This window comes from Cynocephalus volans, chromosome 7 (genome assembly GCF_027409185.1).
Source record: "Cynocephalus volans isolate mCynVol1 chromosome 7, mCynVol1.pri, whole genome shotgun sequence".
Lineage (NCBI taxonomy): Eukaryota > Metazoa > Chordata > Mammalia > Dermoptera > Cynocephalidae > Cynocephalus > Cynocephalus volans.
In genome coordinates, this window is record NC_084466.1 from 102,151,292 (window position 1) to 102,166,469 (window position 15,178).

Here is a 15,178-nt window from a genome sequence, read left to right on the forward strand (position 1 = left end):
AAAGACACAGCTTTCAATGAACAAGTTAAGTTGTAACTCAGCACTCTGAAAAATACAATTTATTGAATGTATTAGTTTCATATACATTATAAAAATAATTTATATTCATAATGATTCAGTTCCAGATGGACAAAAATAAATTATTATTTTTATTTATTGTCATGGACTAAATAATTTCAGGGTACTTTGCTTGATAAAAAATTATAAATAAAAGGAATAAGGAATACACCATTGTCTTTACCCTTGAACAGCTCACCATCTGATAGGTACATAAGAGAGATTAGGACAAATGAGAATGTGCTGTGATTGTGAGTGTGAAAGGTGGAGGTATGAATTCTGATTCTGGGCATCTGAGAAGAGTCTGTGGAAGAGATAATATTTGATCCAGGCTTTGAGGTATAGGTACAATTTTGAAAGAGGATGTGAGGGATGGTTTTCAAACAGAATGAACCATTTGCAGAGAGATAAACTCAAAAATAGTAATTTATTTTCTTCAAGAATTAGATGTTCTTTTGTACCTGGTATGTAAAATATTCTAAATAGACATGGAAGGATTAGATATTCAAAGGAAGACAAGTATGAATACATTTATCAATATGTGCAGGAACTGAGATGAATTCTTTCTTTCTTGCATTTGCACCTGATACTAGGACATTCAGGTTGCCTAAACCCAGAGGCAGAAATGGTTATGGTTCTGCATTACCAGCTTTTAATTTTGCTGAAAGTAACTGTCTGAAATTCTTGGTGTGTACATTTTTGGTGTGGAAGTTTCTGGTTCAGTAACAAGAATTAGGGTTCTTTGGTGTGTGCAGAAGAAAGTGAATTCAGCTTACTTAAGCAGAAAAAACAAAAAGATACTTTATTGAAGACACAAGGCAGTGCAAATAAGTAAAGTCCAAGTGAAACAATCAGGCTCAGATTGTGCAGACAGGAGGATTGCTCCAGGACTGCACATAGCAGAAAGTAATGCATATGACCCGGCTAGGGCTAGTGGAGGACTAGGAGCCTTGATTGATGGTCATACCAAGACTTTACAGCACTGGGTTAGAGGAAGAAAGAGCAGTCTTCCAAGGGGAAATCAGAGTGTTATGACCAGAAGGAGGAATGGATTCTGTGCGGAAGGCCAGAAATTTCACCTACACTTGATTTTCTTGTTTCTTGAGTACTCTTATTTTTAAACTTTTCTCTATGTTTCATGTAGTAGTTTAAGTCATTACTTTTTGTCTGCAATTTGTGAAGCCTTTGATGTGCTTCCTAGCCTCTCCTGTAAACATCCAGGTCATACTTTTGTAGACTCTTGCTTCATTATACTAATTTTCAGGAAGAGGTGCCTATCCAAATAAATGAAAATCAGCCAAGGTCTGAGTGTGTATCTTCATGTTGTTGTATGTGTGTATATGTTCGTTGGGGGCGGGGTGTGTGTGTGTGTGTGTGGATAGTATTTCGGAATCTTCAGAGGAAACTTTTAAAAATCTAACTATTCGGCCCTTATACCTCATACTCCCACCCATGTACACTTAACATATCAGAACATCCTGGAAAAAGGAATGAGACATTTCTTCTTGATAGCTACTTACTTGTGATTCTATTTTCACCATCACCAAGTTATCCCACAAGCTGAAGACTATTGATATAGACTTCCTATGGCCCCAACTTTATTTTTTGATGTTCTGGATTTCTATGACCACTACGATAAAGGTTTTAAGAGAAAGATTTTACCTCCTTATAAAGAACTTCATAACTTGTGTAACTCTGTAACTTTGGACTATCCTGCAATGGGAATAGTCTGCCCTACAAAACAGTAAATTCTCTGTCTCTGGAAGTGTTTACACAGGAATTACCTGACCATCTGCCAGAGAGGAAAATGCGTGAAACTCAGACAGTGACCTTTCTACGTTGCTGAGAGCTAGGACACACAGTGATGTGATATTACAATGACCTGTGTGAATTATCTATAAACAATGAATGTGTGACAATGGAAAACTTACCAAACATCAAAGTTTGCTTCACGTTCTTGAGAAAACATACCACAGGTAAATACCCGAGTGGAACTTCTTAGTGACCGACTGAATGATGTGTGATTGTTCCCAGCAGTGATTCCATTTCAGTTGTCTAAGATGACTGAGGGGACTGCTTGTGCTCCCGAGATTTCAGATAAAACTTAATATTGGAATGTTCAAAAGTAGCATACTCTGGTATTTAATACTTTAAAAATAGAATCTCCTTAACACAGTTAGAATAAAGTAATGAAAAGCAGAGTTAACTTATTAAATGGTAGATTCACTTAAGGGTCACTGAGAAAATTCCCAGTCTCCAAATACCTGTTTTATAGCTGTTCCTGCTTCTGCCATTAGTGAGTCATTCTTTTGGGTCAAGGATAGCCATCTTCCTGACCTGGATTGAGAATGAGACAAAACTAACCTAGCCTATAGGGTTCTAAAAGGCCAGGTTCCACAGCAAGGAATTTCTCACCTGAGGCCATGGGTTAGGTTGTGAATGTTTTGCACCAAGTGAAAGGGAGGACCCAAAGTCTGGCACATAGAAAGCATGACAGGAACATACTGATGGATGTACAGAACTTGAACTAGGAGCCAGAGAGAGGAGGAAAAACATCAACAGGATTTTTCAAGCCAGGAATTGTCTGGCCGGGCTTTGTTATCTACAATGTTTTTTGGGTTTTTTTTAATCCCAAATAGGGCAGTAAGGTCAGCCAAGTTTAAAGGGCCTAGAATGTGACATAAATTTTAGAAGGCAGAAAAACTGGTGAGAAGTGGAGAGGTGTAACGGAGGTGCTGATAGAAAACTTCATTCTCCTCTCAGTCATATGACATGTTCATGTTTAAACCTTTTTTTGTTTTTGTTTTTGGAATGATTAGATACAGTATTGGCAATTATTGTAATGATATAATTTGATCTTTTGTAAAAATGAGAGAACATTTCATCCAAGCCTTTCCTTTTTAACAAATGTGTGAATTTACCTAAATGCCTTTGGTCCCATTTATTTAGGATAATTTAGACTCTGCTTTTCTTAGACTTGGCTAAAGATATAACATAATATCAATAAAAGTCTGGTCAATCATTTTAGTGCAGGCACCTTTGTCAATATTTTAATTTAGGGTGGCATAAAGAGCACACATCTATCCATGGTTAATAGTCTCCCTGTCATTGGTTCTTTCTTCTCCTTGTTTGATTTTGTTTTTCTTTCTATACAATAGAGGATGGAAGAGTAAGGTCAGAGATCGCAGCTGATGACGTATGAGCTAAAGTAAGCCAATGGACTGTTAGTTTGTCTAAGGCAGTGAGTTTTTCCTTTCATTTCATTTTGTTTTAATTATTTCATATGCATTTCACTAGGGCATACACACTCATTTTGCTTGAGGACTGTTTTAGTCCATTTATGTTTCTTATAACAAAATACCTGCAACTGGATGATTTATAAAGAAAAGCAAAATTTACTGCTTACGGTTTCTGAAGATGGGAAGTCCAAAGTCCATCTGGTGGTGGAGTGGTGGAGACAGTGACCCAGGGGTCTCACATTGCAAGATAGTGGAAGCAGAAAGAGCAGAGAGAGCAAGATAGACTCTCTTCTTCCCTTAAAGCCCCCAGAACCATGACCTTGGCCACCGTTTTTAATCCTTTCACTACTGCACAGTCTTACAATCCAATCACCTCTTCAAGGCTCCACCTTTCAATTACCGTATTAGGATTTCCCATCCTCTTAACAGTCACAATGGGGGCTAAGTTTCTAATACATAAAACATGGGGGATACAGTTCAAGCTTCAGGGAGTTGGGAGGGACATAATTCAATCCAGTACAAGGACCCATCACTGAATTACATCTAGGCTCTATCTTCCTTCTATGGCTCTTCAAAGCATCTGAGTTTGTGGTTCTTGGATTATACATTTTGTTAAATTTCCTTAAGCTCCTAAGGATTTAATTCTACAAAACCTCTGAGAGACTGAATATTCTTTTTTTCTCCTCATTAGTTGAGAAATAGATGGGATGGAAAGAAATTATACCTGGTCAGGGCTACCAGGTATCAGACCCTCTCCACGCTCTAGCTCGTTTAATCCTCAAAACACCCAGTAAGATAAGTATCATCATACCCATTTTATAGGTGACAAGACAGGATCAGAGAAGTTAACATGTTGCCCATGATCAGAGGTTTGTTGATTGTGATAATCAGGTTCAAACCCAAATCTTTTTTTCTCCAAAACACGCCTATGCCCTAGTTTCCCTTAGTGAGTGGAAACTTTCTGCAGGGATCTCTTAAATAATGAAGTTTTACCTGGATTTTTGAAATAATATCAAATTTGGATACACAAAGGATGTCAGATATCCAAATATCTCAAACTACTTTACAAAATATTTTATTTGCATGATTTTTTTTTTTTAACCGATAGAGAGTTACCTTCATACTGTACTTGACCGTCTAAGGAGCCTCACAGAACTTAGGAATGATTATTATTAGTAGAAATCTGTCTTTTATTCACACTGATGTGATTTTGGAAAATATGTCACAATCACTCACTTTAGAAATGTGAAGAGATTTTATTTCTGTTACTTACATTTTTGTTTTGTCACAGAAGGCTAGCTAGCTTATAAATTCAACCTTTTTATACAAAATAGCACTAAAACTTCATATGCCTTGAAATAGTACTGGATTACTTAGAAAGTTTACTTGACATAGAACAGTTCTTTTAAACAGAAGTTGAGTTGTGCATAGGCACTGAATAAGTGAAGACAGAAAGAGTATTAGTATGATCATTAATTGAATAGAAAACTTTCAATTGTGTTGTATATTAATCTGTTTTCTGATACTAATAACAGAACACCTGAAAGTAGGTAATTTATAAAGAAATTAAATTTTTTTTTTACAATTTTATAGGCTGAAATGTGCAAGGTCCAGGAAGCATATCTGGTGTGGGCCTTCTTGGTGGGGACTCCACACAGTCCCGTGGCAATGTAGGGTATCACATGGCCAGGAGGGGGAAGAGCACTTGTTAATGTGCTCACTTGCTCTTCTTATAAAGCTGCCAGTCCACACCCATGATAACCCATTAAACTATTAACTCATTACTCCATGAATGGATTAATCCATTCATCAGAGCATTGTTTTCACAATCCAATCATGAGAGGCCCCACCTTTCAACACTGCCAGATTGGGAATCAAGCTCCATGTGAGCTTTGGAGGGGAAAAATATTAAACCTGTATCATCTTGTATTTTTATTTGAGAGTTTTGTAAAAGTTAATTCTCCTAATGTAAACATAAACTGTGTTTTAGATGATTTCCATGTTATGCTATTCACTTAATTGGCTCACAGTAAACATGGTGGCGAGAGTATGTCCAGAACAAGGATGTCTGTTTTTAAACGGGTAAAGAAGAGAAAGAAGATACATTAAAAAATAAATAAATAAGGAAAAGATTGTCTATATGTGAGCACTTTTCTGTAATTTTTAAGCTTTGTATTAACCTGTACTCTCCTAATTTGACCAAAGATTTGAAGCAATAATTTTTATTTTTTATCTTTAAACAAACAGTGCTCACATTTACAGATAGATATTTTCTGCAAGTGCAGTGCAATTAGACTGCTGCATTTCACTTTCAGTGAGTGAGTTTGTGGGGTAGGAAAGAGGGGCACAGAAACTGTTGCCCTTTTCAAATAACTCACAAATGCACTAATTATGTGTCAGATGTAAAAGTTGAGGCATTGTGACCTTCAAGCCAACAAAAGACCTTTTCAAGGAAGTCATTTCCATGTACATTAATAAATACTTATTGTGCCCTTCCATACTTAAATAATGTATGGCTGTTATTTCATTATATGTAAATGCAAACCAAGGAGTTGTTTTTACTATTGACATATTAAAAGTAATGCTATAAAAAAGCAAAGACTATGAATCCATTTAAATAATATTTTGTGGCACTCTTGAAATAGCACTCCAAACATATGTTTTTTGTTTGTTTCCACTGCATGCAACTAATGTGCAGTTTCTCCACAACTGAGTGTATTTTGGATTTCTGCACTAAAAATTGCAATGTGTTAAAGTATATAATAACTAACAGAGACATTAGAAAAGTTAGAAAAATATTGTTAGAAAAATGATCCCCTTGCAGTAATGGAGTATTTTGCAGTGATGAAGACAATGACATATTTTCTAGATTAGAGAACACATTGCCTCTGTACATAAACACTTACAGTGTTAGCAAGAGGACTGTTGTACAAGAGTGGGATTCAAAGGAAGTGGAAAAAATCCCATGCTGTTTCTCATGGCTCTTTCATGATATAAAAAAAGTACTTGTAAGTGTCGGACTTAAGTAATGGACATAATGGTAATTTAAAAGAGCACTCATTCTACTGGAAGAAAGTGTAAATTTCAAAAGCAGTAATATAGAAGAAATTTGGGTGTCAGTCATTCTTGAATCAAACCAGCTACTGGAATGTCAAACAGTGCCCATGAAGTTGTAGTAGAAAATGAAGAAGAGGAGGAAGAATTTAGTTATCTTGTATTTGTCCAGATTTGTACTATATTTGATGCTGAATAAAACACGAATAAAGATACAGTCATGCTAATGCAACTTAAATATGTGTAATAGACCTCTGGGAAATAATAAACCAATTACAACCTTAAAATAAACCATAATCATATGAGATTCCAAGAACCTATTAGTATTCAATCCATAGATAAAACCTTTTTTTTCCCATTCCATAATAGGATGGGTTAGATGTTGATACCAAGAGACGATGTAATATTTACTGATTCATTCACGGGTCTTTCTTTTTGTTTTAAACAATTCTCTACATCTTTTTGTTGTTATTTACTTCAATAGATTTTCTGAATACTTTAATAAAACATATACCAGTGACATTTATAAGAATGCTGTTTGTCACTGAGATTTTCAGTGAATGTGTACATACATGCTCTTACTTGTCAAGGATAACAAATGTTTCTGCGTTTCCTTGATAATCTAAAATAATTTCCATTATTTTGAATTGTATTTAAGGTGGCAAATCTTGCTTGTTCTATGTCAACAAATGAAGATGGAATTAAAATTGTCAAAACTGCTGCACACCACCTGGAAACCTTGTGTCCACAGGTATGATAACTAAGTTACTGTCTTTTTTCTATAAAAGTTATATATAACTCTTCATACTTTTATACATATGGAAATATATTATTTCTTCTAAACATGGAGGACTGAATTGTGCTAAGGTCATGATTTATTCTTTACTAAGGAACTGGTTTTTGTAGCTCTTTTAGATTGTTCTGGAAGATTTGATGTTAGTCTGAGTTGAACATCTTCTAATCGTCTGAAAGTTTATAAGAACCATTGAAAATGGACACATTGAGTCCTGATAGTTAAACAGTTATATATGCATTGGCCTATCTTTCTAAATTCATCTCTAGTCAAAGAAAGAGGGATAGAGGGCTTATTTTGCAATACCTTTAAGGAAAAAAAATTTAGTCTGTATTGCAAATCCTGGAATATTACCATACAAAAGGATCTTATCTAGTTAAAGTCCCTTATTTTATAGATGAGCAAACTGGGTACTAGAGAGACTAAATATTATGTAGGTATTTTACCAGAAGAAGGTACAGGTTTGAAAAAAAGTTGAGAAATATTTTCTTTTCAGCAATTCAGGAGTTTCTTAAAATCTGAAGAGCAATACATGTTTTAGGGAATTATTTCTAGATCAATAATGCCCTTCCATAGTTAAATAATGCATGGCTGTTATTTCATTATATGTAATCAGGATAAACATAAGGGAAATCTTAAACACCCTTGTCTTAGAAGAAGCAGAAAATAATATGGATACTTCCTACTAAGGACCACAAATGTAAGGATGTGATATAGAACAATAATTAGGCTCTTCAAGTCTCTGGACATCTGAGATTCTCACTCTACTAAAAGTAGAGCATATGTTAGATTTCTTGATTTGCCTTGCCGACAGTTTCATCTCTAAGAATATTGAGGAAACAGTGAGGGAAACTGCTTCTTCAGACTTAATGTTGATTAACAATCCTAAGAACTGGCTGGAGAAGTGGCATCTAGAGGGCCTGCAACTGAGATTCTCCCAAATAATGTCAATTTTCTATGAAACCCATAGGAAACAGAATACTGCAATGAGGTTTCTAAAGTAGTTGAATCAATTACACTCCCATCAATAGTCTATGAGAAGAGAGTTCTCATCTCTTTACACATCATGGATAATAAAACTTGATGCTTTCACTTTTTAACATGGCTTTTCAATCTGAGGAGTATTAAATATGTCTCATTGGGTTTAATTTATAATTTTCTGATTACTAGTGCGAACAGTTTTTCCAAATATTTTTTGACTATTTGGCTTTCTAATTCTGTGACTTGCCTATATCCTTTGCCAATTTTTAGTTGTGTTACCTTTTTTTAATTGTTATTGATCTGCTTAGGTTTGTTAAAAATATCTGTTGCCTATGGCTTTTCTTTTAACTTTTTAAATAATATTTTAATCACAGAGGATTTTAAGAACTTCAATGTAAACATATGATTCATCTTCTAATTTCTTTAATAAATATTTATTGATACCTACTCTGTGCCCTACTTTGTGATTTTGTGCCTTAAGAAATTCTACCAAGAAAATGTCATTTAGTTGCCACTTTATCTTTTTAAAAGATTGAAGTATTGTTATTTAACATTTAGATCTTTATTCCTTATGAAATTTAGTTTTATGTCTAAGATAAGGTAGGATTATTTTATTTACAGTTCTAACAATTGAGACACCATTATGTATTAAATAGTTGACCCTAAAAATAAGTAAATAAATAAATCATTAGAGTCATGCTGATAAATCCAAATGTAGTTGACTTTTAATTTACATGGTTATACTTTTTATTTGTTTCAGCTTCTGGTTAGTTTTATTTGTATAAGGATCTAACCAATTTCAATATTGCTAACAACAAACTTGAGTCATTAAAAATGCATAAGTTCTTTTGCTTAAAAATAATGGCCCTTTTTCAATTAATGTTAAATGCTACCATTGTTTCACACACACGTGTACACATATACACCCATACATGTTTCCATTGTTTTTTAGAGATTTTATACACATGTACATATATACTTACAGACATATATAATACATATACATGTTTATATACTATATTATGCACATATAATGCATACTTATCAATATGTGTGATTTTTTTACAATTGTTTCACATGTAAATATAGGTTGATAAACAAATTGAAACATGCTTCATAGTATACAAGTTTCTGACTTTCCATTCTGTTCCATTGGTCTATCCCTGCAACAGTATCACAATGTCTTAATTATAGTTTTATAATAAATCTTGATATCTTCCAGGCAAACTGGCTCACCTTGTTTTTATTTTTTTTATTTTAATTATTGCTCTTTTTTTTGATTTTTTAATCTTTCACATAACTTTCTGGATCAACTTATCAAGTGTTATGACAAAATATGTTAGAATTTTGATTGAACATGTTAAAATATTTTGAACTTTAGATTATTTTAGAGAATAATGACTTTCTATCAATAAACATATTATATGTATCTACAGAATCAGATTTTTCTTTAACGTCCTTCAGGGGCTCTCATTTTTTACTATTTATTTCAATAAATACCATAGCTTTAAATATCTTCTATGTGCTAACGTTCAAATTTTCCTCTCCTGACCAAACCTCTTCCCTAAAGACCACACTAACATGTCTGGTTTTCCCTTTAGCATCTCCACTCTGAAATCTGAAAGACATCTGAAACTTAAAATAGCCACAATGGAACTCCTGATTCCTTCATCCCCATCTCATTCTACTTCTTCTGTCCTCCCAGTTTTAGCTAATAACACAGCCATTGACCTAGTTGTTCTAGTGAAAAACCTGCAGGGTTTCCTTTATTCATTTACTTATGTATTTGTTGAACATCTGCTACGTGGAAGGCACTGCTTATATATCTGAGGAGGAAATAGTAAAGAAAATAAACCATAAACAAAAATCCTTCCTTTTGTGAAGTTTATATTCTAATGATATCTAATGACTGTTTTTCCTGCCTAATTCAGTAACAAGTCCTATTAATTTCATCAAAAATATCTCTCTTGAATCTATATACTTACCTCCGTCTTTTCTGTTCACATCTTAGCCAATACCACCATCATCTCTATCTCGGACTGCAGAAATATCCTGTATAGTTTCCATTCTTTTACTCATCTCTCTGTAATCTACTATCTGTATACAAGCCAAAGTAACATTTTAAATATGTTTATCAGAGAAATTGCTTTCTCTAGCTTTTTGCAATAAAATGTAAACTATTTTTTATGGCTTAATCATACCTACATGGTCTTCCTACTGCCTAACTTCCAACCTCACTCTGTATTATCTTCCTTTCACTCATTAGATCTCTGCATATTGGCTTTTCTTTTTCTAGAACACAATAACCTCCTACCTACCTGAATGAGTTTGCACTTGGTAATTCCCCAGTGCTCTTTTCCCAGATGGTCATAAGGACAGCTTCTTTTATGTTCAGGTTTGAGGACTCAGATGAAGTATCTTCTTGGAGATCAGTCTTCCTAAATCACTCCTCCAGCTATGCCCTGGTATGTCAACATATTCATTTCTTTTAGAGTCTGTGTCACAACATGAAATTATGCTTATATTATTTTGTTCCTTTTTATAGCATATGGTCCACCCTCAAACATAAACTTCATGAAGGCAATGATTTGGTTTTCCTTATTCACTACTTCTATTTCCTGTGCCCTGCAGTAATGCAGCACACATTAGATGTTCAATAAATATTTGTTCAGTATTTAAATGAATGATAGAGTTTCTAGAATGACAAATCATCCGATATTCATAGAAGTCAGGGAGGCTTTTGACAACAACTTTTATTATACTTAACATGACATGTCTTCTTTATGACAAGATAAAAATGGCAGTATAATTAGTTTGAGTTGTAACTGATGACAAAAACATTTAAGTCGCCGATTAATGTATAAATGCTAACCAAGGATGAGACCTGAACTCGTGGGCTGCAATAATCTGCTCCAGGCCTAGTCCATTTCAGTGTTTTACTATTGATTTAGATAAACATAAAATAACTGTCTCAAATTTTGCAGTTAAAAATAAGAGAATAAAGGAAATATATCAGCTGAAAGAATAGTCCCAAAGAATCTGGAAATTCTAGAATACGGATTAAATCTAGCTACCCAGGTGAAATATAATAGGTATAAATATTAAACAACATAATATTGTTGTTTTATTATGTTGTGGATAATAAACAACATACAACATACAACAACAAACACTGGAAGCTATAAAACCAATTGCAAAGGTATGGAATGGAAGAGATATGGCTTGGCAAAATTTACCCTTCAAAAGGCTTAGAGATTTTAGCTAATAGTTATCTCAATGTGAATCAACAGTTATCAACAAATAGCTTTCAGAAAAGCTAATATGATTTAAAATTTTTATTAAGGAATAAGTTCTAAAACTGATTCTCAACCTTCTCTCTACTTCAAAATTATTTAAAACTGTATGCTATATGCTGTGCCTAGGCTATACATCCTGAAATTTGGAATTAGTATGTTTGGAGTGCAGCCCAATTGTGTATATGTATGTGTGTGTGTGAGCATTGGCTCTGTGTATCTTTTGATATGGAAGATAACCAAGATAAGTGAAGAAAGCAAATTTCAGATGAGTATGCATATGATCCTATTTATGTGAAAAAAAAAGGAGATAGATCAAGACATATGTTTATCTATTCATGGAAAGTTTTTCAAAAGGTTCTCATGAGAGTTTTAATAGTGGTTACTTCCAGGAAGTGAGACTGGGGACAAAGAACAAAGAAGAGCACTTTTACATTTCATTATTTTTTTTTTTTTAGGACTTTCAATTTAACCAGAAATAGGTATTTTATTAATTTCTAAACAAAATCCAACCAATGGAAAAAAAATTCTTAGATTGATTCTGGAGTGAGTTAGATGAATACTGGGTCAGGTGGAGCTGATAGGGCAGCACTTAATATCTGTTTGTAACTACAATTGAATTCACTTAGATTTCAGCGAATTTAATTGCCTTGGTTCTTACTGTGCTGAAAGGCTCCAACTACAATGCTTTGCCCAGTTACAGGTGTCATACTTTAAAAAGGAATTGTCACTGGGAGCATATTTAGCAGAGGATGTCTGAAATAGTGACATGAGTTGCATGTCACTCATAAAAAAACCTCATAAAAGCAACAGGGGATTTTTAGCCAGGAAAAGGTAAAACTTGGTGAAACATGATCTCTGTCATCAAATCTTTAAAGGCCTACAATGTGAAAGACTTGTTCTGAAGGGCCCTGAGGGCCAGAACTACAACCTATGAGTAGAGGCTAGAAGGAAACAAATTTCATCTTAGTACAGAGAAGAGTTTTCTAACAGAGCTATCTTGAAAGAAATTGGACTTTATTGGGAAGGAAAGATTTGGAATTTCTCAATGCTGCAGACATTTAACATAATGAGGGCAGCTACTTAACCAACCTACTGTACAGGAGGTACAAGCCTTAGGTGAGACTTTGGCCTAGAAGCTTTTTCATATCCCATCTTGAGATTCTCTATTGGATCTTCCTTTTATATAAATGAGAGAAATGTGGTCAGGATGATAGTATTGCTGGAGTACAATAGCTATTCGATCAGTTATACCTGTAACTCAACCTGGTGGAAGGAGAAAGCTATCTATGTGCTTAATCCTTGTTCTGTTTTAACAAGTGACTTGCAAGGACACTTAAAAAAGGAAACATTTTGTATTTGCATATGGCATAAAGCTGAGAAAGACAGAATTCAAAGTTCTAAAATATGTTGATAATTTGGACTATTTGAAAACTCATAAGCTAAAATTGAATAAGGGTAAATATGAAGTCAGGGCCTTAGCTTAAATAAAATCTATTGCACAAGAGGATAGGAAAAACATTGCTTATCAAAAGCACCTAGGGCATCAGGAGGTGAAAGGAACATTTGTTATTTAGGTCAATGAATTCCAAGCATAGGTTCATGAAAGCATTTTCATGGTCTATAGTGAAATTAGGTCAGTGTGTTTTAGCTTTTTTAATAAAGTAAAATTTATTCAACTTTTTATTCTGAATTGATGTATTTTCTACTTGTTTGATATTCATCAAAAACATTTGATTTATGAAATAATAATGAAAGTAGATAACAGTTTTTCATATTGTTATTACTTTATGGCAAAATAAAAATTTTCCAACTCTATGTCAATTTCTCCTCTTTCTCCTCCATCTCCTTCTTAAAAAAAAAAAAAAGTGACCAGAAAAATCCAGAAAATTAAAAGCGCTAATTTAGATGATTCAGCCATAAAAATCAGTAGCTTGACATGGGGACCATCTTACAGCTTTAAAATGATTATAATGCTTAGCTTGTGAAATAGGGGAAATTCCCAATGTATTTGGCATGGAGAAGTTGGTGACCATGCTGCATTCTGGGCCCTGCATTATAAAGGATAGGCAGAAAAAGAATGAGTTGTTTTAAGCCATAGTGAACTGTCACCTCATCACTGGAGGTGTTTAAACAAAAGCCAGATAGGCTGTTCCCTTGTTAAAAATATTGGAGAGATAATGTCATCATTGTGAGGAAGAGGTATTAGATGGTTTTAAATGTTCCTCCCATAAGTAAGATTCTAATTAATAAAAAGCATAATGAAAGCCTAGGATAGTTTCCCTATGGTAAACCCAAACTCAATTAGGCAGACTTTCACAAGTGCTTAGATTTTCCAAAATCAAGTCAAGTTTTCCAATTACTGTCTAGTGTAAATCAATATCTAGTACAGCTTTGTTATATCTTTTTTTTTTTTTTCTATCCTTCTCATTAAATGGTATCCAATGACTTGACAGAGCTAAAACAGCTTCCAGAGGCACCTAATTTATTTTCAGTCATGTGATTGGGTATAAATAGACTATTTTTTCATAAATTGCTTATTGGAAATCTATAATTACTTTCTAAAAGGCCTGTATATTGGGTGTATTGAAGAGGAGGAAAGAAGGTCAAGGTTGCCCCAGACATAGAAGCTTGTGAAGTATAAAAGGAACAAAGTATTTGGGGGAGGTTATGCACTGGAGATTGCTTGTACTTATATTTAAACATGAAAAAATATAAGCCCCATGATGGTAGAAATTTTTGTGCCATTAATGTGTCCTAAGAATAATGCCTGACAGATAGTATGTACTCAGTACATATTTACTGAGTGAATGATTATGCCTGAATGAACTTTTATTATTATTATTATTATTATTATTATTATTATTATTATAGGCATTGGCAGGTGGATGACAAAAGCCTTCACTATTTTCCATCTTTCTTTGTTTTCTGGGAAGGATAAAACTCCCAATTTCTAATCAAAGTGATAAAAAATCCCAATGTGCCACATAACTGAAGTACAAGCCACGTGAAGTGACTGGCATTATCTCCCTCTGCATAGACAGGATAGTTTTGTTACAACAGCAGCTTATTTTGACCAAGTTATGATGTGTTACTGTAGATACATGCTTGAATAAGGACATTGGGCTATCTCCTTCAAATTGAAAAAATATCCTCATTTGTATGGTGGGGTTTTTTGTTTGTTTGTTTTTATGATCGAGAAGCTGTCATATCCGTGAATTGAAAACACTTAGTTTTCTAAGTATCATGCTCTGGGGAAGAAAATATGTTCTTTTTCATCTTCTGTAGCTGATGGTGATGATGAATGGATGTTTTGTCTACAGCTAAACAATATAGGACTCAAGTAATCAATGTAAAATAACCATATTCTTTAAGAATCCCAGGGTGTACATATGAGAGTCATGACAGGCCTTTTACAATTATGCCCAATTTATTTCTATTCTCTTCAGAGAATGGCATAAAATATTCTAAGATGTCAGAAACCAACAGTGTGTCATCCTATAAAAAAGCTAAAATGAGGTGATTATTTAAAAAAAAAAAAAGCCAATCGTGATTGAATGGTTGATTCTCAAGACTGACTAAGGTAATTTCAGACTGTAAGTCTAGGACAGGTTCTTCCCAGTGATGCAAGTGAATCTTATGTGGGGAGACAGGGCTTGAGTGCAGCTATGAGCACAGTTGCTTTCTAAGTCTGAAAATTAATGTCTGTGTCTTTGCACTATAATTGCTGTGTATCCTGTCCCAATTCCACAGTCAGCCAC

The 15,178-nt window shown here is 34.0% G+C and overlaps 1 protein-coding gene across 6 annotated transcripts in view; it reads left to right on the forward strand.

The window, feature by feature from the left end:
- The window catches only part of CTNNA3 (catenin alpha 3), a 1,664,900-nt gene that overhangs the window by 1,001,669 nt on the left and 648,053 nt on the right, over window positions 1-15,178 (forward strand). For all 6 annotated transcript variants that reach the window (XM_063101675.1, XM_063101678.1, XM_063101679.1 and 3 more), the window contains one exon: window positions 7,009-7,101. In XM_063101675.1, coding sequence (XP_062957745.1) covers window positions 7,009-7,101 — 93 coding nt within the window. The remainder of the gene's footprint in view (window positions 1-7,008; window positions 7,102-15,178) is intronic.